This window comes from Buteo buteo, chromosome Z (genome assembly GCF_964188355.1).
Source record: "Buteo buteo chromosome Z, bButBut1.hap1.1, whole genome shotgun sequence".
In the NCBI taxonomy this organism is placed as follows: Eukaryota; Metazoa; Chordata; class Aves; order Accipitriformes; family Accipitridae; genus Buteo; species Buteo buteo.
Window position 1 is genome coordinate 55,843,408 of NC_134204.1, and position 27,233 is coordinate 55,870,640.

The following is a 27,233-nucleotide window of genomic DNA, read 5'->3' on the forward strand; positions in this document are numbered from 1 at the left end:
TATACTTTGTTTCTTGCAACTTGGATATTTCTCTTTTGGAACTCTTTGATAAACCTGTATTTTGGTTTAATGCATTTTATTTGTGTATGTTGATGGGCAGAGAGGGGTTATTTTTTACTATTTAAATCTGCATGAAGAATTACAGATGGCAAGGTGGGAGAAGGTTCACAGTGAAGTATCAAGATGGGTAGTAGGATTCCAAGGGCTGCTTCTGCATTGCTTGGCGTTTATGCTACTGTGGCTTCTTTAAATAAGAAGAATAAGAAAACATTTCATATGGCTTTATCTGAGCATTGCTCCCACAGAACCAGTGTTAGGAAAAAAAAAAGTACTGCAGCTCGGCTCTGCAGCAAGACTCCTGGTTTGATTAATACTGTAGAACAAGAACAGGAAAGAATATATCACCATCAGATTGTGAACCACAGCAAAGGTTGATGGTACACGAGTACTAGTGACCTTGTAAGCTTATATACTGCAGAATGAATTAGGGAATATTTATAAATAACATATTCCTTAGGGCTCAGACAGGACTGTGATGTTATTCTTAAAATGTTTTTATTTTACAGTTCCCTGTAGAATGTAGAACATAAAGGAGTGTGCCTTTACAGTATTGTACAGATGCTTAGAGAAACTATGGTAACTTTTCAAAGAGCCTTGTGTAGCCAAGAAGATCATGTGACTTTGATGAACATCCAAAAAATGAAAAGTTAAAAAATGTTACATTTAATTAGAAGGTCAATAATGAATGGTAGAACCAGTCTAGAATGACCTGTTTCAGAGTTGTCAGGATAGCTGTACTAGTGAATATTAAAAATCACCAAGGCAGGAGATATTATTGGGTTAAAAGGAAATAATCTCAAGGGGAAGATTGACAATGCAAAACTAAATGGCATAGAAGTAATGAAGTCTTCAGTCACTTCCTAGTGACGTGGGAAGTCAAAGGAGAATGTCTTCTAATGTATGACAGTATAAGTAGGGAGTTTACCTAAGTAAGGAAGACTTCGGTAGACACACAGAATGGAAGGCTGTTAGTATAGGTGTGTGAATTGTATTTTACCTGGCTATTGATAAACTTCAATACTGTTGTCTGTAACCAGGTTTGATTCAAAGGTATGAAAACTGTTTTTAATACGAGTAAACTTACAGATTTTGCTGATGGTGGGGAAGGAAGTGGACAGCTGGTAAAAGATGAGTATTTTACCAAGGAGAAGGAAGCAAAACTGATGCAAGTGCTTCAGAGGAAGTCAGTGTCAGTTTACTGATTTTAAAAGTACATGTAGGCATCTGAGTCACTTGCTCATGCTCCATCTGCAGCTGATGAAAAGGAAGCTGTACCTCTAGTTCCCATCACCATTCTAGCGAGCACTGTCTGTATGCAGATAACTGTGGAGTTAACTTAAGTATTCTGTGCCTAAAGCTGTGAGCAAGTTCAGGTTTGTGGTGGACAGCTAATTACATGGAGGATCCTGTGTGTCTGGGATTGTTTTCAGTGTAGAAAAAGTTAATATATTGTTTACATCCATGAAAATCACAGAGGTAAGTGATCATCAGATCAGTTTTTAGGGTTCCTAGATACTGTAATAATGCTGCAGAGTAGATTGCAAGAAGATGGACTTCTTCAGGTGCTCTGAAGGAGCTTTTGTTGTCATCTTGATAGTTTTTGACACCCACCCCCCCCCGCCCCAAGACTCAGACTAGTATAGGAGCCCATATGAGAACATTGAAAACAAATAAAAAGCCCTACTGATCTCTGGCTACACGTGTTCCCTCGTGTACCATCTGGTTGGCATATTTGTCTTTCAGGAGTCTGTGTGTGACCTAGTATTAATTTTGAAGCAAGATGGGATCCAGAACAATGGCAGTGCTACTGTTCTTCAGTCCCCACAAGAGACACTGGAAAAAATGCTTTAACACACACACACCCCAAGAGTGATATGCTGCTGTAACAGGGACAGAGCTTAAAGTAAAATACGAAGTCTCGTATGTAATGACAAGTGGCCTTTAAAGCACTAATCCAATTAGTTTATTTCTGAGGGGTCAAATAGTAGAATTGCAGTAGGCCTGTGTAAAGAACAGGAATGTGCTTACCAGGCAGACACTGTACTTTTGTGCTTTTTGTAGGACAATTTGTCAGGCCAAGTTCAGAGCAAATTTCCCAGTTTTTTCTCCCAGAAAAGAATCTTAAGTTGTTTGAAACTTTATGATTTTAAGCATGTGGCTTGCTCATTGCCCTCACCATTTTAAAGGGGTTATACTGGCAGAGAAAGCAATACAGATTGTTAGTAGAATTCTCTGCCAAAATCATGTTGTGTTACTTTGACAAAAGTACAGAGCAAGTGTACCTTCACTTGGCAGCTCAGGTGCTTATGTCCCTGTGGTAGGTTGACGGCTTGTGCAAGCTGCTCTATCACTCCCCATCCTCAGCTGGACAGGGGAGAGAAAATGTAGCAAAAGTCTTGTGGGTGAAGATAAGGATAGTTTAATAAAGTGAAAGCAAAGGTCATGTGCAAAAAGCAAAGGAAAACAAGTGATGTTATTCTCTACTTCCCATCGGCAGGTGATGTCTGGCCACTTCCTGGAAGCAGGACTTCAGTGTGTGTAGTGTTTGCTCTGGAAGACAAACGTAAAATAACAAATGCCCCCCCTTCCATCTCTCTTTACTTAGCTTTTATAGCTGAGCTGACATCATATGATATGGAATATCCCTTTGGTCAGTTTGGGTTAGCTGTCCTGGCTATGTCTGCTCCCAAGATCTTCCCCAGCCCCAGCCTGCCGGTGAGCGGGTGCGGGGAAATGTTGGAAAGTCAGCCTTCATGCAAGCACTGCTCGGCAGTAGCCAAAACACTGGTGTGCTACCAGCACCTTTCTAGCTACCAGTACAGAGCACAGCACCAAGGGCTGCAATGGGGAGAACTAACTCCACTTCAGCCACACCCAATATGGTCACAGAAGATCGTGCAATCTTTTGTGTGTAATTCTTAGGCAAAGGGAGCTGCTTCAATAATGGTTACCTTGATAATGTGTAGTGTGAGGTCTGACTGGAATCACCAGAATTCAGCTTGAGGCTGTTGTGAATTTTTTTTCCCCCCCAACCTCTAGAACAAGATCTGTCTGGCAAGTGTGTATCTTGCTAAGTCAGAGCATCAGAGAACACTCTAGTTTGTTTGGAAGGGGACTGTGGAGATCATCTGATCCAACCTTCTGTTGGAAGCAGGGATGTGCGTTAGGCTATCCCATCAAGCCAAGTCTTGAATATTTCCCTCAAGGGATGTTTCACCACCTCTGGGCCACCTATTCCAGCATTTAGTTCCTACAGTGAATGTTTCCCTTTGTCCAAGCAGAATTTACTCTGAAGCAGCTTGCACCTGCAACTCTTCACCATGCTTCCTTTTGAAGAGCATACCTCTATTTCCTCTACAACTACTTTTTCAGTATGTAAAGTTGGAGACGAGATCCACCTTGAGCCTTCTCTAGGGTGGATGTACCCCATTCCTTCAACCATTCTTATGTCAAGTTCTCCAACTCTGTAACTATCTTGGTGGACACAAATGTGTGCATGCACACATAACACACCCCGCCCCCCCCAAGATTCTCTCCATTTTCTTTCAATATCTGTCTTGAACTGGAGACACCAAAACAGAACACTGGGTTGCTGATGTTGCTTAGAAAGTGCCAAGTAACATGGGGTAGTCACATCCCCTGATTTGATGGCCACTCTCTTACTGATTTAGCTCAGTTCATCATTTGCCTTCAGTGATGCAGGGTCATACTGCTGGCTCATGTTTGGCTTGCTGTCCACTGGGATCCCCTGGTCCTTTTCAGCAGGGCTGCTTCCTAGCTAGTTGTCCCTGCCTTTGAGCAGCAGCTGCTGTTTTGGCACTGCTCAGTATTGGCAGATGGGCTGCAAATCCTCTCTCATCCTCATCAGCATCTGTGCTTGTTCATGGCTTCAGCATGTGGTTCTTATTTTTGGGGAGCAGCAAGACCAGGGCTGCTCCACAGGGAATAACAAACCAGGAGCTGAGGATGACCACAGCACAGGCAGGGGTCCTGTCCTCACTGACAGTGTGCAGGGCAGGATTGGTAACAGGAGCAGGTCCTGTTGACAGTCCCAGACCAAGTATATATAACAAGTCAGCTCTGGGTTCCATGCAGGAAGCCCATCTAAGGCAGGAGGAGGGCTGGGTGCAGCTGCAGCATAGTTCATGCCCAGATGGTCAGACCTTAAATGTAGCCTATGGGCAGAGAGTGTGTATGGAGGTCTGCTTTGAGACTGGTCAAGGCAGCTAAGGCCTGTTGGTCAGCTCAGAGCCCTGATGCCTGCTGGGGACACAAAGCAGCCAGCTGCTGCTGGATGAATAGCTGAATACCTGCCATGTAATCATTGTCAGTCCCAGCAGCATGCCTTTCACGCTGAATCAGTTAGCCCAGTGCTATCTGGCTGTGAGGCTGAATACTGAGATTGGCTGCTGCTGAAGCTGTATGATGAAAAATGGAGGATGTGCTGTTTCTTTCTGCTAGACATAGCTGTACTGGAAACTTTCTGAAAGATTGAAATAGTGATGCTCTAGCTGGAAGGAATAAGCAGCTGTTTCCAGATTCAGCTGAGCTGGCATTTTACTCTAGCAAATGTGGCTTTTGCACTGCCTTTGTAGTGAACAGGGAGAGTTCCAAGTTAGGGAGTAGAGATCTCACCCATTGAGAGCAGATCCCTCTAGTCTGTAAAGCAGGAAACATTGGTGATTAACAGAATATTAGAGTCTAGGTGAGCCTTACAGCTATATTACTGTGTATCTGTGTTTCACAGGATCAGTCATAAGATAATTGTGGTTGGAAGGGATCTCTGGAGGTCTCTGGTCCAGCCTTCTGCTCCAAGCTGTGAGGTCAGATCAGGTTAGTTAGGGCTTTGTCCACCTGGGTCTTGAAAATCTCCAGGAATGGAAATGGCACAGGGGCTGTCTGGGTATCCTGTTCCACCACCTGTCTATGTGGGGGAAAACATTTTTCCTTATATCCTATTATCCTCCTGGACTGCAGCACTTGTGAAGAGCCTAGCTACATCTCCTTGATCCTGTCTCTGTAGGTATGGGGGTGGCTGTTAGGTGACCCAAAGCTGTCTGCTCCAGGCTGAACCAGTGCTGGCCCTGCAGCCTCTCCTTGCAGAGTGAGTGCTCTAACCCTGCCATGTCAATGGCCTTCTGCTGAACTCACTTCAATTTGATGTCTCCCCTGTACTAGGAGGCCTCAAACAAGATGCAGTTCCTGGAGGAAGCTGATGGGTGCTGAGCCAAGGGGATCACCCCTACACATACTGCTCTAGGCACATGGCTGGCCCCCTGCTCAGCTCACTACCTGCCCCCCCCCCCCCCCCCCATACCCAGCACCATCTCCTCAGAGCTGCTCCCTGGCACTGATGGCATTGCTGCCCCAGTCTGCCTACCCAGGGCTGAGCTGAATTTCATAAGATTTCTGTTGGCCCATTCCATTCTGAAATGTTTATAAATAGAAGGTCAGTAAGCATTATTTCTTTAAGTTTATAGCAGAGTATCTAGCAGGTTTTAGTATGTTTTTAATTCAGAAAATCTGCATCAAAACAGAACTTACAGCAGTTTTAAGGGTAATACTGTTTTAAATAGCGTGGCTGCTTGATCAGTGATACAGGATATATACTTTGTAAAATGTGATGTATTGCCACCATTTAGTTTCTTCAAACATTGAAAAAAAATTTAAAGAAATACACTACAACTTGTATAATGTTAGCATTTTTATCTATAGGTGTATATCAAATTGAAATTACATTACTCATGAAGAAAAGTGAAACTAAAATTCCTGACTGCTCTGTACCCTTGTAAAGAAATATGTCGTAACTGAAAGCAAGGACAAGCTGTTATAAAACATAGTGCTGAATCATCTCTTTGAAAGATTGATTTTTATCTAAGGAATCCTACTGTACTTACGTCTCATTACTAACCTCCTGCCAAGTTGAGAATGTGGTAGTTAGATTTAAATGTTAAATACAAGCAGTCTGTAGCTACAAATAGATAATAAAGCAAAACTGCTTGTATTTTTGGTTGAGTTTTCACATTAAATTCAGGTGTTCTGTTTTGTTGTTTTGTTTTTTTCCCAAGAAAAGCTATAATGTCCAAACACTGTTAGGTTTGAAATCTAACTTCATAAACTCTTGTTGAGTCCTCTTTTAAACAGTATTCTGATCCTTTTACTCCTTTGTATTCTTCCTCTAATTGATAAGCAGTGTGGATACTGGGTCTTCTTCTAGAGGGATGTGATTTAGTCCAGTTTTCTTTTTTACTAAGCAACTGTGTCTTCCTAGCTACTTTGAAAAGAGGGCTTTAGAGCTCCAGAGGAGTTTGCCGCTTTTGTGTAGGAAGGTATTTGCAAAGAACCAAAATACACTATCTGATGAAAGATTTCTTTGTGGCCAGAAGGGATAATTCTTTGGTCATGGGCCAGTTCCATCATAACAGTAATACAACTGTAAATGAAAACAGTAATACAATTGTAGGTTGCCTCACTTCTGCAGCCATGGGGGTGTGGTCTTTTCATTTTTTCCCATGCTGCCTCTAATTGTTAGGGTCTTCCTTAGCAAATGAGCCTTTGATAACCAATAACAATGACTGTTTTTGATTTTTAGGATTTTGGTGTACTTGTAAAAACAAAACAGGTCGAGAAATATCGATTCAGTAATTTCAACGCTAAAACTGGGCACACAGTTTCATGATATCACCTAATTACCACATGGGGGGGGGTTGTGTGTGTTTGTTTTGTTTTTTTTTAATTTGTGTTATATTTTAGAAGGAAACTTACCTGGTGACCTGTATTTCAGATTAGAAAAGGAACAGATTTTGATCGTTAGTGGTAGAGTGAGATTAGAGTTGAGGAGGAAAAAAAAAAGGGAGGTATAAACTTTCAAGGGAAGAATATTTGGATTTCACTTCTGACAGGCACATTTTAAAATTTTTTTTTCCAGATGAAGGCATATTTATTCAGCATGTGCATGTATGTTTGCTGTGCGTTACGAGAAAGATATGGAAGGAGGTATATGCAGGAGTATAATCAGGAGGCTGGAAAGAACTCAGATTTTTATTTTTCTAATTAATAAATGGCTTGTTTTATATTCTCTAAAAGCAAGGACCAGAAACACAGAATTTGACAGTACTCATCAAGCCTCTCCCCTCTGATAGAACAGTGTGTACTGCTGGAATTCCTGACATCTGGACTAAGCTAACAACATAACTAAGGAAAATATATTTTTACCTGCATGGTAATCTATTTACTACTCTCTTCAAATTGGTTGTTGTCTTGTGCCCTTTGCTCAGCGGGGAAGTTGGAGTTGGTACTTCTGCCTTACTTGAAAACACTTACATTCATGAAGTAGTAAGGTTTATAGGTAGAGTTTTTTAGACCACCTGGTAATCTTGAGGGATTTTTTTTTGTTCAGGTAGTAGATGCAGCAGTTACTTTTTATATGCAGATCCTCTAAAGAATAAGACGATTTGCCCTTTTTTCTGTTTGCTTGCCCCTTTGAGTCATCATCATCATCTTGTTTTATCCAGATCGGTATATAAGACTCCAGGACTTGGAAAATTCCCAGAAATTAGCCTGCTCAGCTAGGAAGAGTCCTTAAAGGAGAATTTGACCTGGTGTTATTCCATGTGTGTGTGTATGTTTGCAGTGATGGAGAATTTCAGTTTTCCAATCAGTAAATAGGTATTTAATCATCATCATGAGGATCATACCAAAGCTTGAGGAAAATCAGAGGATCAACTAAACAAACTGTCATTAGCTTTTGATGTGTTTGTGACTGGCATTTTTGCTATTCCTACAGGTATGCAGACTTTTTTTGTAGAAGTTCTTGTTCAATTATTGAGCTTCAAGAGAACAGAACAGGATTTGCATGTGCTGTCTTGGGCAGATTAAATGCAGTTAAGTTTGGAATTCTTCTTAACTATTCAGTTCAGAAGTTTGGCCATCTTTCTTACTTTGTTCCCAGAATCTTTATTTAACTTCCAACTCTGTTATATCTTTAGGACACTGAAAAAGTGAGAATGGAAGTTTGCATTTCTTCTGTGCAGTGACACTGTAGAAGAAAGAATGCTTTTAAAGCTTTCCTTTTTGCTGTATACTGCAAAACTTGTGTAATGAGCTGCTTTAATTAGAGATTTTCTTCATTTAATTGCAAGGAGGATTCTTTCATCTGTCTTCATTGAAGCATTTTGCTTTTATCTGTTCTAGACAGCCATCATTTTGAATTCTTTGCCTTACAGATACATTTTTCTGAAAGAGTATCTGTTCCAGAGTCTGTATGGCTGCTCCATTCAGAGACTGTTTTATTGACTGCTTAGAACTTTGTCCCGTGTAAACCTTGTTCGTGTTTTCCTCATTTGAAACCATGACACATGTAAATTTTTCATATTTGAGTGTGCTGCAGCATATTGGTAATTTTTTTACCTGCAGTCATGTGTTTGGCTGCATCAGAATGGGAGCCTGAATGTGATTCTTGGAGAAACTTTCAGAGGAGCACGCAGTGAAATATGTACTGAAGTGGCACTGGTTAGGAGCTCCAAAATCTCGAAGTTCTGTGAATTCTGTAGATCTGTGTGTTGTATCTGAAACAGTCTCCATAACACCTCAAACTTGGAGCAGGTTAATTTTCATGTAAGTCTTTGTTGCGTATCATGCAAATAAGAGGAGAATGGAAGACTTGGAAACAGGACTGGTCCCTACCTAGAAAATACGTTCTGTAATTTTAGAGAACTATTCAGGTCAAAAGATAGTTGTACATGTAAGTAAATCTAATTGGTTCATCTTGTGCTCAACACCTGTACATAGGGGCTGTCACAGTTCTGAATGCTAATGGAGTAATCCTGCGTCAGACCCATTTTTTTTGGTCACCTGCCAGAGTAATTGTAGTACCAATCTACTCACATAGAATAAACACAAGCTTACTGTGAGTAATGGATGAGAACTACAGATAGTTTTAAAAGCTTTGATGTGAGGGAATTTGCTCCTGTTCCTGTTTTTGAGCATTCAGAACATGCTCTAAAGCTGAGTGATACTTAGCTTATAAACGAAACAAGCAGTTTTAAGAGTTTGTAAGATGCTTTCTTCCAATCTGGTAGTATTGTTGTCTTCAGTTGAATATGGTGTATTTAAGTGTTGGCCAGCAACCTCTCTTAGAAATGTGGGGAGGTAGACCTTCCTCTTCATAGCTTCACTTGTTCTTCCTGTGGGTTTATAGGGCATCAGGTAAGGACAGATTAAGACATACCACGTCTTGTTGTTAGGATGCCAGCTGGATGTCTGACAACCTGTCAGGAAATGCCCATCATTTGTGTATTGGGTGACACAAATACGTTCAGAACTGAGTCCTGATACATGTTGTGCAAGGACCTTTGGGATTTCCCTCTAGCAATGATTCCAGGCATCTGTTTGTGTCACTACTATATAAACAGCTTTCAGGTTGGGGGGCAGGGGTTGCTAGTCTTTCAGGCATGTCTTCTGACTTGCATTTATGCAGACTTTCAGTCTGTATGGTTCTCCATTTCAGTCATATCTGATGTGCAATTCCATTCTTTAATGAAAAGTTACTTCTGTGCCTTACTACTGTATAAAACATTTAATGGCACCTCAAATGCTGCTTTGGAGACTGACATAAGACTTAATTGGCTGGGAACGTTTTACTTTGAGTAGTTGGACATAATGTTTTTCCTCATGTGTATGTGAGTAAATGAACCTAGATTCAGTATGGTACTCAAGTGTAGTGTCATAGTTAATTTGATGAACCAGTTAAAATGCTTGGTGTGTCGGGTAGTGTTTCTTCTTTGACAAGGCTATCTGTCTAATTGGGAATTTCTTACCATACCTGTTAAAGGGCTATCTTTCTCTCATCCTCCAGCATTTAAATTCTCTGGAAGCAGTTTCCAAATAAGGGGAACAGGGTGAACATAAACTTTCTTCTGCAGTGTATTCAATCTGATTGTGTATCTTTAACTCTGAATATTAGCATGTTACTAAGAAGTTCATTTCCTGTATTGGTCTTGGAGTGTTAGCCCCCAAAACCTAGTTTACATGTAAAATACTATCTGTGAATTATAGTGAATAATATAGTGAATTATAGATATGTACATTTTTAGCTTATGCATTACCTTTTCTAAGGCCGCAGAAACAAAAGTACAGTTCTGTTCTTCCTAGTCATGTCCTAAAGAGAGGTCAGTAGCAGAAGATGTCATAAACCTTAGGAAGCTGCAACGTAAGCCATCCAAAGGATATATTCCTAACACATTAGATAGATTCTGCCTTGTGGTGCAGAACATGAGTTCTAGTATCTGTTCAGACTTGTCCAATCTTTAATTTATAGCAGAATATTCATAATTCTATGAAAATATTTTTCAGTTACTTATCAGTGAGTCCTAGAAAACATGTCACTGAAAAGATTTTTAAATTACTTGCTGGAGAAAATCATACTTTTTATCTTGATGTGAATGTGAAATTTATTCATGTGTCCTGTAGAATACATGATACCTGCAGAAGACAAGAGAAAAACATTCTTTTCTTGCATGGTTTCATAAGTTTTCATGTTAATTTGGGCAACTTCTGTGTTAGCAACTTAAAAGTGTCTGCTTTTCACCAGTAGTGGCAAAGTGCTTAAATTCAACACAAAGTTGCAATCGGTGTGTAACCTAATCAGGTTCCTTTTTCACTGTCAATTTTTTATTATATATTTAAGACACTTCTAAAACTACTTACTGCAAAGCAGTGGTTCAGCTATGGCATAAATATTGACATAGTATTACTGAGGACTTCTAAATTTTAATCTAAATTTTTGAGGTACTGTTGAGAGTTCTGCTTTTGAAAACTCATGTTATTGAAAAATACCATCGGTGACACTGTACATGGGATAAGAAGGGTAGCGGAAAAGTGAAGGTTTGACGGTATCGGCATCATCATCATAGGAGTCTTTGCTGCTACTGAGTATTAGAAAACTGTTATGTTTGCTAATGAAAATGAAAGGTAGTCTGTCTGGTTTTTGTCATCAGTAATTGAACACTTCTTGAGTATCAGCCTGTGGCCTTTATACAAGATTAAAATAGCCATTTCAATTAAATACCAGATTAATTTGGCAGTGATTATATTGAACTACATCTATAAACAGAGGTTTACATGAACAAAATAAATTATGCTATTGCTTTGAATTAACCTCTCTTTAAACACTTTCTGTTCCAGATTTGTACTATGGTGGAGAAGCTTTCTCTGTAGAGCAGCCACAATCTTTTACTTGTCCTTATTGTGGGAAAATGGGTTACACGGAAACATCTCTTCAAGAACATGTTACTTCTGAGCATGCAGAAACATCAACAGAAGTGGTAAGAAGTTTCAGAGTTGGCTTTCAGTTGTGGTGGAAATATATTAAAAAGAATCTCTCTTCTGGTAAACTGGTATCCTCTTGTTTCTCGTTCTTGAAGTATGAGTTCATTTAACTGCTTTTTAAGAAGACATACCTGCATTTGACAGTGACATCAAAATTATTCTATGTTTCATGGGTATCGTAATATAATGAGCTTGCTTTTTCTTTTATGGTTGCTGTTCTGTTGTCCTGATGTAAATGCTGCTATGTTTAGGAGTTTATTATCCTGCAAGACAGAATTTAGAATGTTCTCATCGTTATTCTGTGTAGCTGTGTCTTCCTTTTCACAACCAGTATGTAATTGTCCTGGAAGCTCATAGCTGTGCAGTCTTTTGTAACTGTAAGAGAGAGTAAAACATGCAGACAGTTTGACGTGTTTTTCAAATAGCTTTTGTAATGGACCTGGTGTATTTATGCAATGGAAGCTGTCATTCTTTTGAAACCCCTGTTGTTAAAGCAGGGGTTTTTCCTCCATCCCTAACCATGAGGACACTTGACATGGTTAAAAATGTACTTCTTAAACAATGTCAACAGAAATACTTTAATATGAGTTGTTAGCTCCTGCTATCCTGATTGTCTTTGGGAGTAGGAGAAACTAGGTTAGCAGAACAACATCCAGGGTGCTCTTGTCTGGTTAACTGTTGTACCATAGATTCCTAGAAAAATGTGAATGCTTGAAGTGGATTACTCGTCAGTAATACATTGTGAAGAAATGACTTACAAATAGGTTGTCTATTCTAATCTTCTAGTTTTCTTAACTTCCAAGGAGTTTTGTGGAAGAAAATGGACCTTTCCTCTCTAAGCCTGTTAAGGATTGTGTGTGAAGGAGTGATAGGGGAGGTGGTTTGTGCACCTTTTTGAGACTCAAAGTCATTCTGATCTTTCCATAAGAAGTGAAACAGTTTACTTCACCATCAGTTGCACTGTAGGATCATAATTAAATATACTGACACACTGCAATTTTTATCATCTCCTTGAGTTTTTTCTTTAACTTTGAAACAGTGTCAACCATTCTAAGTTCCACGTTTGGATGACTTTCTTCGGTGGCTTAGTGTTGCAATTCTGAGTTGCACCACTTGATGTCAGTGATATGTTCCTGACACAGAGTGTTAAGATTCCAGGTTTTTAGGTTTGACTCATCCTTATTTGCAGCTGTGACTTCTAGAACTCAGTATCTAAAGCCTGAAAAAAAAAAAAAAAATTCTTTGTTTTGTGAGTCAGTCTGCAACATTGTTATATCTTTATCATTGTTTGGAACAAAGGACAATGTTTTAATCCTTGAATATGATTGTATATGTTTGTGCTAAGTTTTTAATCTAGCTTTTGTGATAAATGTTTAGTGTGCATGCACATAAAACTACTTGGGTATTGCAGTCTTACTGTAGATAGTGAAAGAATACAACATTACTAAAGAGGAAAATGTTATGGATTCTAAATGTTTGTGGTCTTAGGCTTTCAAGCAATTATTTCTGTTTAGATACTGAGCTTGTAGTCCTTGTAGTATCTCTGTCCATCCAAAGATGTGTTTTATTTTGGATATTTATTTTTAGATCTTTAGGGGAAGTTTACAGGGATGGAATCACTTTTATTTTACAGCCTTCAACCCCCACTCCTTCAACCCTTGTTTTTCAAAGAATAAGTTAAAGAATTTTTGGTCCATTAAATTTTGCCATTTCTATATTCAGAGTGGTGCAGATAGGAAGTTTACTTTCAGCTGATTTTTCTCAGGTGTTTGGCATTGGTATGTACAGCAGTGTTAGGTACTTGTGGGCAGGAATCACAGACTGAGGTTGGAGCGGACCTTGTCCAACCCCCTGCTCAAGCATGACCACCTACAGCTGGTTGCCCAGGACCATGTCCAGACAGCTTTTTAATATCTCTAAGGATAGAGACCACAGCCTCTCTGGACAACCTGTGCTAGTGCTCAGTCACCCTCACAGTGAAAAAATGTTTCCTGATGTTTGTGAGGAACCTCCTGTGTTTGAATTTGTGCCCACTTCCTCTGGTCCTGTCACTGGGCGCCACTGGAAAGACCCTGGCTCTGTCTTCCTTTCACCTTCCCTTCAGGTATTTCATATGCATTCATAAGATCCACCCCGCTGACCCTGCTCTTCTCCAGGCTGAATAGCCCCAGCTTTCTCAGCCTTCCCTCATAGGAGAGATACTCCAGTCCCATAATCATGTTTGTAGCCTGTGGACTCTCTCCAGCATGTGCATGTCTCTTGTATGTGGAGCCCAGAACTGGGCAGAGCATTCCAGGTGTGGCCTCACCAGTACTGGACAGAGGCAAAGGATCACCACCCTTGACCTGCTGGCAGCATTTTTCCTAATGCAACCCAGGACACTGTTAGCTTGCTTTGCCACAGGACACATTGCTGGCTCATGGTCCACCAGGACCCCCAGGTCCTTTTCTGCAAAGCTGCTTTCCAGCTGGGTGGCCTCCAGTGTGTGCTGGTTCCTCCCCAGGTGCAGGACTTTGCACTTTCCTTATTGAACTTCATGAGGTTCCTGTTGGCCCTTTTCTCCAGCCTGTTTAGGTCCCTCTGAATGGCAGCACAGCCCTCTGGCATATCACCCATTCCTCCCAGTTTTGTGTCATCAGCAAAATTCCCAGTGATCACCACCACCTGAGCCCAGCCATTAAGCCAGTTTTCACTCCACCTCACTGTCTGCTTATTCAGCCTGTGCATCAGCAGCTTGTCTATGAGGATCCTGTGGCAGACAGTGTCAGAGGCCTTACTGAAATCCAAGTAGACTATATCCACTGCTCTCCAGTCATCTACCAGGCCAGTCATTTCATCATAGAAGTTTATCAAGTTGGTCAAGCATGGCTTCACCTCCATAAAGCCATGCTGACTACACTTGGTGATTTTCTTGTCTTTTAATGTGCCTGCAAATGGTGTGCAGGGTTAGCTGCTCCATTGCCTTCCCAGGGATTGAGGTGAGCTGACCAGCCTGTAGTTCCCCAGGTCCTCCTTCTTACCCTTCTTTAAGATAGCAGTGACATTTGCTTTACTGCAGTCCTCAGGCACCTCTCCCAGACACCATGATTGATCCAAGATTATTGAATGCAGCCTCGCAATGACATCTCCCATCTCCCTTAGCACTTGTGGGTACATCCCATCACAGCCCATGGACTTAAGTATGTCCAGTTCATGTAAGTGTTCTCCAACCTAATCTTCTTCTATCAGGGGAATGTCTTCCTTGCTCCAGACTTTTTCTTTGGATGCTGGGGCCTGGAATTCCTAAAGGCTGTTCTTGCTAGTAGAGACTGAGGCAAAGAAGGCATTCAGTACTTCAGCCTCTTCTGTGTCCTATGTAACCAGGTCTCCCATCTTCTGAGCAGTGGGCCTGCATTTCCCGAGTCATCTCTTTGTTGCCTGCGTACATCTAGAAGCCCTTCTTGTTGCCTTTGACATTGCTTGCCGGGTTCAATTCCATTTGGGCTTTAGTTTTCCTCACTTTGTCCTGGGATGCTCGGATAATATTTCTGTATTCATCCAAGGTTACCCTAGGAGGTTAACCTCTGTATGCTTCCTTTTTTGTGTTTGAGTTTGGTCAGGAGCATCTCGTTCAGCCACATATGCCTCCTGGCATTTTTGCCTGACTTCAAGAGTGTTCTATCCCAATGGATATGAGCTTAGAGGGGATGATCCTTCAATATTAGCAAGCTTTCTTGGGGTCCTTCTACCCTCCAGGGCCTTATCCTATGGGACTTCTCCAAGCAGATATTTGAAGAGGCCAGAGTCTGTTCTGAAGTCCAGGATTGTGAGCTTGTTTTTCATCTTTTTCCCTGCCTTCAGGATCTATCTCAAGGTCACTGCAGACAAGGCTGCCTGTGACCTTCACATCCCAAATGACCCCCTCCTCACTGGTGAGTATGAAGTCCAGCACCTCTCCTCATTGGCTCCTCTGTCACTTGGAGGAGGATGTTATCATCAGTGCGCTCCAGGAACCTCCTGGGTTGCTGTCATGCTGTGTTGTCCCTCCAGAAGATACCGATGTGGTTGAAGTCCCCCATGAGGACCGGGGCCTGCAAGTGTGAGGCAGCTCTTACCTGTCTGTAGAGGGCCTGATCCATTTGTTCTTCCTGGTCAGGTGGCCTATAGGAGGCCCACTATAATGTAGTCACCTTTGCCTGTCCTCTCTGTAATCCCAACCCATAAGCTCTCCATCTTCTTTCATCCCCAGGCACAGCTTCATGCACTCCAGCTGCTCTCTCACATAATGGGCAAGCCCGTCTTTCGCTCCTTTCTAAAGAGCCCATATCCCTCCATTGCAACACTCCAGTCATGGGAGCCATCGTGTCATGTCTCTGTGATCCCAAGGAGATCATAGCCCTGCAACTGCATGCATATCTCCTAACTCATAATGATTATTCCCCATGCTGTGTACATTAGTATACAGGCACTTTGGAGAGGAACCCCACCATGAGGTCCTGGAGAGGAACTCCAGGAGGAGAGTTTCATGATACTTCCTTGAAGGTGATTGTTTTAATTCTGGGTACTTTAACTGAAAAATTTTATGGGGGTCTATGGGACTAGTCATAAGTTTTGTGATTAAGTCTCTAAGGTTACATGCTAAAAAGAATAAATCATATGATTTTGAGTACTAAAACCTCAGTCATTACCAGTATTTCTTCACCAGTTGTCCTGGGTTCAGCTGGGATAGAGTTAATTTTTACAGGAACCTGGGAGGTGGGGGGCATAGCTGGGGCAGCTGACCTGAACTAGCCAAGGAGCTATTCCATACCATGTGACATCATGCTCAGTATATATATAGGGAGCGGGCGGGGGGGGGGGGGGGGCGTGGATCCTTCTTTCAGTGGGGGAAGTGGCGGAGCGTCGGGTCCCGGGTGGTGAGCAGTTGCACTGTGCATCACTATTTTTGTATACTGGTTCATTAGTACCGTTGTTGTTGTTGTAATTCCTTTGTGTTGTCCCAGTAAACTGCCTTTATCTCAACCCTCGAGGTTCCAGGTTTTTTTTCTTCTTTTCTCTCCTCCGTCTTCCCCCCATCCCACCGGAGGGGGGCGGGAGGAGTGAGCGAGCGGCCGCGTGGTTCTTTGTTACCGGCTGGGCTAAAACCACGACACCAGTAAATGTTCAAGGGTAATGGTAAGTGCTATAGGGCAAGCGTAGAAGAATCTGGCTGTCAGTATGATGATTGTTGTTGTTGGGTTTCAGGTCAGTCAACTGTTCCAAATAAAATGCAGCATTCAACTACAAGTCTGCTAGCATTGTAAATATAAAAATTGTAGGAAACTTCATCAAATGTCATCTTCAATTCTCATTTCAGAACAGAGACAGAAATTTTCTACTATTCCATTGCACTGCAGCAACTTTCTCATGTTTAGCAAGGCAGTAACTAGCCTCCTTGTTCATGGACTGCAAGGACTAGGTTGTTGATCTGTTGCTGAATAAATTGAAGAGAGCTTTTCTTGCAGTAATGAAATGGACAATCTGAGTCTGAATTGTTCCTGTTTCCTTCTTGAAGATTGCAGTGTGTCTTGTTGAGGTTACAGAGATACTGTCACTTAGTGACATGTATGTAAATAGGGAGGTAGTGGTAATACAAGCACACTTCTGGAAACTGGCAGGTATCCTGTGAGCATGACTTAAGACTTTGCAGTCATCTTTCAGACATCATTCAGGGTAACACGATTTTTTAATACAAATGGTCATAACTTCAGGAGAAACTTCTGACAATGTTTTCCTTCCATCTGCACCATTTGTTCTTGCATGTTCTATTAACAATGACTTTTAGCTGTGTCATGCTTGATCAGTGATACTGCAGTCTTTGTTGTGAATTTGCCAGAGCTTATGCTTAATTAAATTTTTGTGTATAACAGTGCTTCAGTAACTTTTTGCAGTCAGAGGGTTCTTGGAAGTTTAGTTCATGTTTAGAGTTAGGGTTAGCATACTTAGATTCCCTCCTCCTCATTTTTCCTTATAACTCTTTCTTAGCTGATGTTTTTCCAAGGACTGTGTCTCCTTTTCAGGCAAATATGTGCAGTTCATAATGCCTTTGTCCTGTTAGCAGGAGAACTTTCTTTTCTGTTGCTGATTTCAGAAGCGTGTTGTTCTTAAGCTGGGGTTCTGCTTCCTCAGAGTAGCTTAAATGAAAAAAGAATGCTTTGAAGGTGTTATCTCCTGTTGGTATGAAACACGTTCTTGAAGATTAAGCATCTTACAAGTTTATGGACTTCAGAACCATCTGTCCAATATACATCTGTTCCTATGTCCCTACATAGGGTAGCTGTATGATATGTTGGTATAGTTGAGTATTTATTGTATTACGCTGTAATAAGATGTCTTTGCTCTGTAGTGTGTCCACTTGTATGGCTTCTGTAGTGGTGAAAAATCTGGGAAGAGGAGTTCTGTGAGGAGAAATGCTTAACATTGGAAATAAAAGGGAAGGGGTTGTAGCAAAAAACTTAAAATGCCTTGCTTTCTGCTCAGAGCTGACTACTAAAATTAAAGTGGTATTAAAGATGTAGCAGCTGCTGTCAAAAGCAGCTGAGATTTTACAGTACACTATTTCAAGACCTTGTCCTCACCTCCATAAGAGTAAGACAGATGTGTGTGCTATTACATAGGTGTTCTTAGTGTCCACGGTCTTTTGAGATCTCCTGTCAACAGCTTGAGTATATGCATGAAGAGCACTGGCAATCTGGGCTTTATGTTCCAGCCAGAGTTGCTCCATAAAGTCAAGACTGTTTGACTGTGAGGAACAGATAGAGAAATTAATAGACAGCAGCTGCATTTAACTGTCAAAGTGCTGTTAATTTGAGCACTTAACATTTGGGGGAAGAATTTTGTGGAATGGATTTTTTTGTTTGTTTTTCATCTGTAAAACTTTAAAATCAGTCTACAAAATGACTGTAAAGAAAAATGGAAGATACTTTTCAAGCTGTTTGTGGAGTCATTCAGAAAACAAGTCATAATTATGGCAATTGTAATGGCACTGTTTGTCTACTTAGTTAACATGTGTTTTGGTTTTAAAAAAAACACGCAAGCCAAAGACAGAAGTCAGGGCCTTCTCCCAAAATACTGTTTTGTAGGTATATGCAGATCAGCCCTTCTCTGCCAAACCTGTAGTTACGCACTGATGGTCTCAGTTTGATACTTCAGCAAACATTTATATGTGGTTCAGGTTCCTCTGCTGGGATGAGTGTCAAGCAGGCAAATAGTAATCCTGTGTAATCAGACTCTATTGTCTGTGGCAGAATTGGAGTACAAAGACTAATTTTCAAGACATGCAAATCTAATTTGAAAATTTAAGCTCAAGTTTTCATAGCATTCTGGAAATCATAAAGTTAAAGATATCTAAATTGATGTGTGCACTTGAATAATTTTTCTGGGTTTTTTGAATATGTTGCTGTCCAGGTGTTTGAATGTGCACACCTAGAATGTGATTTTAAAACAGAAGAATCAATGTCTAATGATTGACTTGTATCAAGTTCTGTTTTGTGTAAAATGTATAAATTGGGTTTTTTCTCACTTTGTCATTTCAGATTTGTCCAATATGTGCAGCATTACCTGGAGGGGATCCGAATCATGTCACAGATGACTTTGCAGCTCATCTTACACTGGAACACAGAGCTCCTAGAGATTTAATATCCTTTCCAAGTTGAGGCAAAGAGGCTAGACTGTTTCATCTCGTAGCCATGATGACTTGTTTTGTTTTTATAGTAAAAACCAAAAAGGTTCATTTGCTAGTTTAAAAAACTATAAATACCAGATTGTGAACAGACTGTAGGTATACTTGACAGTGCTTTTTGCTCTAACAGCAGAAACATTTAAAGAAACTTTGACACTGAGATGTTTTTCTGCTTCCACTGTGGTTTATCCTGCCTGATCATTAGTCTTGGTGTATCCAGATTCAGTAGTCTCCTGTAAGTATTTGTGACATGATGATGATGATCCGAGGGTGATTTGAACTGAGCTGGTCTTGACGAATGATTTTAAACTTGCCTAACTACTTTTAACACCATATTTTAATAACATACTTTCATAGGTTTACTGACATTTTGTAACTAGCAGCAGGTTATGCAGATGTATCTGTGCTTGGTGTCTGAAGAGCTGGAACAATTGGAGTTTTTTAATCCTTGTTCTAGGAATAGTTTTCTTTTTGATTTACCCCCCCCCCCCCCCCCCCCCCCCGCATTAACTAATGAAATGGTTTTTTGTTTGGGCTTTTTACTTAATAACATGCAGGCTATGCAACCTACCTAGAGTAAGTAATCTCTCTGAAGTATTCCTTTGTCTCATTTAAACAGACAAAAAGACTGCATTATTACCTTGATAGTGGCTTTTTTGTTTAAAGATTTTTAAAAAGGGGAAAAAAAAAAAGTCTAAGTCCTAGCAACTGGAGTAAAAAAAAAAGTCCAAGCCCAAGCAACTGGAGCTTGTTATGCTAACAGAAGGGAGACAGCATTTAAGAAGGTGGCTCCTTTTCAGTTATGATTGTGTTTGGTTGCATTTAAGTTTGTTAGTGTTGTCAGGACAGACTAAATGCACATGTTAAATACTACACAATAATTGGGTCAGTGTAAAGGACTTTGGGTGTTTATTGGTTCTGTGAAGGTGTAACTAATGATGCAAAGAACACTACGAAGTTAGATAAAAGCAATTATCTCTACTTCACCTTTCTGTGTAGACAGGAATGGAGCTCTTGGCAGTTGGGAGGAGCAGGGTGCTGAGTGTGGTGGCTCTGGCCATGTGAGCTTGGTCCCAGGTGTCCAGGGAGGTCTTCCATGGTCAGGTGACCCCCAAGGCAGAGTTGTGCTGCCCTCTCTTTTGGGTGGAGGTGGGTTGGGATTGATGAGGGGAGAGCATCTTCCAGACCACTGAATCTTTCCTGGCCTTTGGATGTCTCTGAGACATTGCTTGATGACTGGTATAGTGCATCACTGAGCAATTTTTCTCATAGCAGTTTAGTTCTGCTCTTTCCACCAATTACAAAGTTTTTCATAGCACCTGCCTAATACACTTTTTCTAACAAAATATACATCCCTAGTAACTATATAGCAATGTACCAAACGTCTAACTGTGTGCCTCCAACATTGGTTTAACTGCTCTGTAGGCCAGGAAGTTTAAATTTTCCCAGTTAGAGTAAAATTAATTTCCTACTGAAATGAACAAGATGTCTGATTAGAGGTCATGTTTCTGCAGCTTTTTCTCCCCCTCCAGTATCAGAGATAGCACCAGATGACTTTTGATTTGGGAATGTCTGAGCTAGAAAAATCAATCTTTTCAAATGTGGAGTAAGGCTTCAATGTCAGCCATCCCAAAATGGATCTTTCTTGGATATATTTCGGGAATACGTTGTCCATGACTCAGCATTAAAGACAATGCATGTAGAATTTTCTGTTTGTACACTATTGCTTCAGTGATCAGTGTTGTCAAGTCTACGAAACCTGATAAGTGTATCCTGAAGTGGCTGTTCTGTGTTTGGCTGTACATCATGTCTAGCAACAGGCAGGTCTAAAGTAGGAAAAAAGGAAGAGGAGATGCCGTTTTTCATGCAGGTCTGGCAGCATAGGAAAGAATAACTGTCAAAGTCAGGGACCTGTTAGAAAGCTGCTCTCTGATACTATTATATTGCTGTTCTAAACATCTTCATAGGAAGTTAAAGCTGTACAGAACAACTCTCCATGCTCTGTAACAACCTTCATGTACAAAAAGGAGATAGAAGGCTCTTTGCTTGCACTTCTTGTAGAGTGAAGATTTCTATTACAGTTTGATGTCAGTTTTTATTGTTGGGTCTGCTAGAGTTCTGAGGAGTGGTATCATCTTCCAAGTATTGATTAGACATGTGTGATTTATTTTGGGTTTGGTGGGGGTTTTTTCTTAAGTTGTCCCAGAAGGCTGCATGTGTTTCTTGTTATAAAACATGTGCAGCCATTGCAAGATATGTCCTTTATTCCTGCAGTTGGGGCACAACTCTTTAAAGCCCAGTTTCTTACTTTAGCAGGAGAATACTTGGGAAATTATGAAATATAGCTTTTCAGCATCAATTATAGAAATAGTTCGTGCATGGCTATTCGGTTTACCTGTTTGTCACAAGTTAAGGTTTACAAAGCTTTTTTTTACTCTAGCATAGCAGGTAAGACTTGGGTGCATGCTTAGCTAGTATTTAAAGAATGATGTTTATCTCGAAACAAGTTAAAAACTGCAGTTAGGAAAGTTACCCCATAGTCCTGTGTCTGCTTGGAAAATCCCCAGATACTGGCCTTTTCTATCAGGTCTAGTTATGAAAAGGTTGTCAAACTGCATGGGGGCAGTTGTCCATCTAATACAGTATCTTGTCTCCAGCAGCATCCAGTTTTAGCACACTCAGAGGTGCAAGGCACTCTTGCTAGGCAAAGTGTGTTCTGTGAGAAAACATATAAAAGGTGTGACTTGAAATATAAGCGTCTGATATGGAGAAGTGGGGGAAAATGAAAGGTGTTGTTGTCATAACTGGAATTGGTGGTATTTCTTTGCCTAAAAGAGGTAAGGTGAAACAAAGTGGTGTGATGAAAGTGCTGAATACTCTGGAAACCTACAATTTCTTAAGTATTGAAGTGATGAAATTTCTTGGATAAAAGCATGAAGTACAAAAGTCAAAAGGAATACAGTAATTATTATGTACTTTAGATAGGAATGGCAATAAAATTTTTTATTCTTTTCAATACTTAGCGTAAGAATTGGGGAGGGAGAATAAAATCCCTGTGTCTCTGTAATAAGCTTGGATGAACATGTATTTGTCAAAGTTTTCGGATTACTGAGTAGAAAACTTTGATCTAAAAAAACCCTAAGAAATTAATGCTGATGTTTCTTCATCATCATAAGCTGGAGAAATATATGGAGTTTGGTGTACACAGCACTGCGTATCTTGAGTTCAGATCAGTAAGACTGACTTGCGCCATAGCTACAGTGTACCTTAGCTTTGCTTCTGAAGCTGAATCATTATTTTATGAATGAACAGTGTGCACTTGAGTATTTCACCCATCAAATATCCTTGTCATTTTAATACTCAATGCCAAACAGTTCTGTTTTCTTAACTTCTTGGTTACGATGAATCCAGTGGTGTTCGGCACGTACGTAGGATGTTCCACCCAGGCCGGGGTTTGGGAGGCCCCCGTGCACGTAGATCAAACATGCACTTTACTACTAGTTCCCCTGGTGGGCTTTCATCTTCTCAGAGTTCATATTCTCCAAGCAATAGAGAAGCCATGGATCCTATAGCTGGTAAGAGCTGTAACCATGAATTTTACCCCAGTGTCCTTCTTACACAGGGAAAGTAGAATTCAAGATGGTAGTAGTTCCCCTGCTTTCTGTTGTTACGAAGCTGCATGTATACGCTCCACCGTGCAAGTGTGCTTGATGGCTGCTTGCAGGTGAGCGGTGTGCTTGGCTGGTTTTTCACAGGGCCTGTGCATGGAGATGCTGAAGCTGTAACCACTGCCTGTAGCTTGTGCTTTTAATTCTAAACAGTGTAAGGCTTATTTCGAAACCTAATCTATGCACAGGTGTTGTGTATTTTTACAAGTGATTGTGTCCAACTTCCATCACCTACTTCAGTATACCTCATTTTAATTTGCCATGTGAATAAAGGTGTTTATGGAGGAGAGTATCTATCTCAGTGAAGATGAAATTAGCTGAATTTGAGTATTAATGGACCTTTGAGTATTAATGGACTTGCTAATATCACAGATTTTTTTTTAAGGTGTACTTGTAAATTCTTTTATAAATGTACTGTTGCAAGTATTTGCAGTGTATTTTGGTCAAGTTTAGAAAAACTGAAGGGGGGAATGTGTCTCATTTTCAACACCAGAAAATAATGAAGATGTGTCCTTAGGATTCCCAGGAATAACTTGTTTGGCATATGTTTAGTTTGATGTGAAAATAACTTTTTTTTTACAGGAAAGTAAAAATAGAGAATGAAGACAATTCTGAAAACAAATATAACTTTCTCTAAGGGGAAATATAAACATTTTTATGTGGTGGTCTTTGACTATGCCAGCGTAAGTGTCAGCGAAACCTCAGAACTTCTGCCATAATCCACCTTTACTTCAGATGCCAAGAAGACATAATGCTTTAACTGGAGCTTCATACTATCATGTTGTGACTTCTTCAGAGGGAGGTAGTCAGCCAATGTAATGAGGCATTGCCCCTTGAAAGGGGAGGGGTGGCTCCACTGCCTGCCTTAATCATCCCCTTGCCTGCCTTCTGCTGGCTCTGGTGCTCTGCTGGCCTGCTGTGACCTGATTTAACCCATTAAACTAGCTGGGAAGAAGTACCCAGAGAAGAAAATAAGTTAAGTGAGGTCAAAGGAGGGTCTGAAAAGGACTAGAGTTTGTTCAAGGAGGGAGGATGTTTGTGAAGCCTCCAGTGCAGGAAGACCTTGTCTTTCTCTTACAAGGGCAGCTCGTTCAGCTCAGTTAAATGTTGAGTGGCTGCTGAGGTTTGTTTCCAGCTTCACAAGGCCTTCCCACTTAGCAGCATTAAATATGGGATAAAATGGCATTCTTCTGAATCTTTTCTTTTTTGGTGCAAGCTGTGTGTTTGCATTTAGAGTTCAGTTGCACACTGAACTGTTGCGCAGCTTATACCAAAGCTCTGTCTTGAGCTCACATCTGCTTCCAAAATACTGTTTTGCCATACTCTAACTTACACTTTAATTTATGGTGAGAATAAATACATGTAAATCTTGTCTGGAAGTTTGGTATGTGTTCCCCTTTACTGGAGTGATAAATAGGAAAGACCACCAGAATTTTTCTGTTTAAAATAAATGAAGTTTATAGCATCTGTTACATATTTTACTCCCCCCACCCTGCCCCAGCATTTCTCGTCATTACAATGGAATTAAAAGTTATTTAATCTTGGTATTGCTGTCAGTGCTGGTAAAAATAACTTGACCATCCTGATTTCTTGACATGGAAAACTGCATTTTGCTTTATTGCCTGAAAGAAAGCCTAAATAAGGATTATATTTTGTTAATGCAATGGAAGGAAAATTGTCATGACATGTATAGTAACTTTGTAATGTAGAGGTGAGGGTCAGAAGCAATATTGTCCCCTACTTCCTCTGCCCTTGCATCAACTACAGCAAGCAGGTGATATAAGAAGTACCTTCTACACAAGGTGTAGAACAGATTCCGCAGTAATGCACTGAGCAGTAATTTGTTGCTATATTTATTTTAAAAAATTCTTTGTGGATGAAACTTGCTGTAAACATTCTATCCCTCTGAATTGGAAGACGTAAGGACAGAGGTTTTTCTAATTGCTAGTCCTTCTGTTTACTTCTGGCAGAAATAAATTAATACAGCAAAAATGCTTGACCCCTCACGTTTTGATGTGAGGCAATACTTTAATATGTTTTCTTAACTAAATATTTTTTATTAAATGTTTGAAGCAACACCACGATATTTCTCTTTGCTGCAGCACAGCTTCCGTCTGTGTTACTGGGATGGTGAAGCCTGTGTTTTGAGGGAACTTGTGTTGAGAGGAAAATAAAACCACCAATCAAAGCCAAAATGAAGCATTTTTAGCCAGTTGCTATTTTGACTTTAAGTTTCACAGAATTGCTGCAGAGGACATAATTTGCCAGGCATCCCTGTAGTTTGGCTCTCCTGTTATTTTGAAAGCATTAAACTTTGACTTCTTATTTGGATAAATCTGCATAAATGAGTCTTAATCTTCCTTGCCCTTTGAGACATTGCTAGGACTTTTTTCAAGAGCTTCATGGGCTCTTCAGCATTATTTGTTCTTTGATTTTATTGATTGAAAAAAGGACTTGAATGCACTAGAATTCAGGATGTATTCATTATATTGTGTAATGCTCACTTAAGATCTTTCATCACAGAAACTTTATCTTCTCTGGCAGAGCTTTTATCTCAGCTATCAGGCGTGAGGCGTTCTGCAGGAGGACAGCTCAACTCCTCTGGCCCTTCTGCTTCACAGTTACAGCAGCTGCAGATGCAACTGCAGTTGGAACGACAACATGCACAGGCAGCAAGACAACAACTGGAGACTGCACGCAATGCAACTAGGCGCACCAACACGATCAATCTCAACACCACTATGACACAATCTACAACAACAACCAACACATCTAACACAGAAAACAGTCAGCAGACTATCCAGAATTCCCAGTTTCTTCTTACAAGGTAACTTGTTCTGTGTATTTACTTATATTTACATTTTACCATTTCTGTTTGCCTTAGTCCTGATAGACACACAGACCTCAATGGAACTGAACTGTTGGGAGTTAGGCACATACCCTAGTAAAGCAGTGTCTGATCAAATATATCCCAGAGTTAACAAGCTAATTAATCATACAGAATATATTCACAGTAGACATCAACAGTGGTCACAGAATGTGTAATACACAAAACTTGCTTCATCTAGATTTCTAGTGTGAAAGTAAAACTGGTAATTTAATATCCAGGAGTAGCATTTTATAGCTGGCCCAAAGGGAATTAGTCTGCTTTTGGAAAGCCAACTCCAGGAGCTGACTGCAGAAACAATCCTGTGGTTGTCTAGTGTTTGCAAAAAGGAGAGGCAGTGTCACAAGTGCACTGTGCTTTTTTTTGCTGCACCTAGAAAAGTGTTCAAAGGATTAGACTTGAGTACGGATTTCTGCAAACCCTGAAAAAGAGGCTGGGTTTGAGTTTTGGCTGAATAAGTTAATTATGACTCCAGGCAGGGGACTTCTGCCAGATCCTTCAAGTTTGTAGCCAGCATACTGTGCTTTTGTTTGCATTTGTAACATCTTTTCAAAACTGCTGCCTGTCTGCTCCTGTAAGCCATGGGTAAACATTATTTGCTGCACCTCAACTTCAAGAGAAACAAAAGGAGTATTTCTTAACAAATTGTGCTTGTTTCCCCTACTACTTCCAACAAAACAAGTGCATTTCCAGTGATACAAGCATATAGACTTGAGCTGTAATGGAGAGGGAGTGAGTCAAAAGATAGTATTGTTTAACAGGAAATTAGTAACAGCTGAAGGTTGAATAGGGGTGCTTATATAGTTATTATTTCTGAGACTGGATAACAAAACAAATAGAGGATGTCTTTTTACAGAATACTTACCTGGTGTAGAAATTATACTTAGATCCCAGGGTTATTTTAAAGAGGAGTCACGCACTATGTCATTCCAGTTCTTTTAGAAGGTTGCCTATTGACCTGAAATAAAAATGTTTTCCACATCTCCCCTGCCACACCCCCCATACATACTCTTGTTTGTCTGTTTGGTATTGTGAAAGAGCGTGGGCCTTTTAACAGCTTATGTGTCAGGAAACCTGGATTAGAGTCAATCTGATTTTTATCCAAGTGCAAAATAATACCATGTAGCATCTTTCAATCAGACTCATTATTATTTGAGAAACTTAATTGAAGTACCTTCAAGTGTCACAGATTGCAACTCTCAGAGTTGGAGTGAGCAATTTCCTAGCCTATGAGGGCATGCACTATAACCTAGGACAAGTGGTGGAATGAGCATTGTATAGTGCTTTGGGAATCCCTAGGTTTTACACATGCAGTAATGGGGCTTGTGGCATATGTGAATTTAGAAGTTGACCTAGGAACAAAAAAGCCACATAACTAGAGTCTAGGAAATCAACAGCCCTCCCTAAAAAGACTCCTGAATACCAGGAAACCTCACAAATAGTTTTTTATTTTCCTCTGCCTTGAGGTGACACTTGGAATGCTGTTGTAGCAACAGGGAAAGGGTGGTTTTGTTAAATGCATGCCTGTTGTACTGAGATGTTGGAGGTTGCCAGAGCTGTACAAGTCGAAGGGCAAGCAGAACTATCCTGA

General features: G+C 40.5%; 1 protein-coding gene across 2 annotated transcripts in view; it reads left to right on the forward strand.

Annotated features, from left to right (window-relative positions):
* The window catches only part of KCMF1 (potassium channel modulatory factor 1), a 54,975-nt gene that overhangs the window by 27,006 nt on the left and 736 nt on the right, over window positions 1-27,233 (forward strand). For both annotated transcript variants that reach the window (XM_075020714.1, XM_075020715.1), the window contains exons 3-6: window positions 11,245-11,384; window positions 18,942-19,043; window positions 22,488-22,662; window positions 25,300-25,582. In XM_075020714.1, coding sequence (XP_074876815.1) covers window positions 11,245-11,384; window positions 18,942-19,043; window positions 22,488-22,662; window positions 25,300-25,582 — 700 coding nt within the window. The remainder of the gene's footprint in view (window positions 1-11,244; window positions 11,385-18,941; window positions 19,044-22,487; window positions 22,663-25,299; window positions 25,583-27,233) is intronic.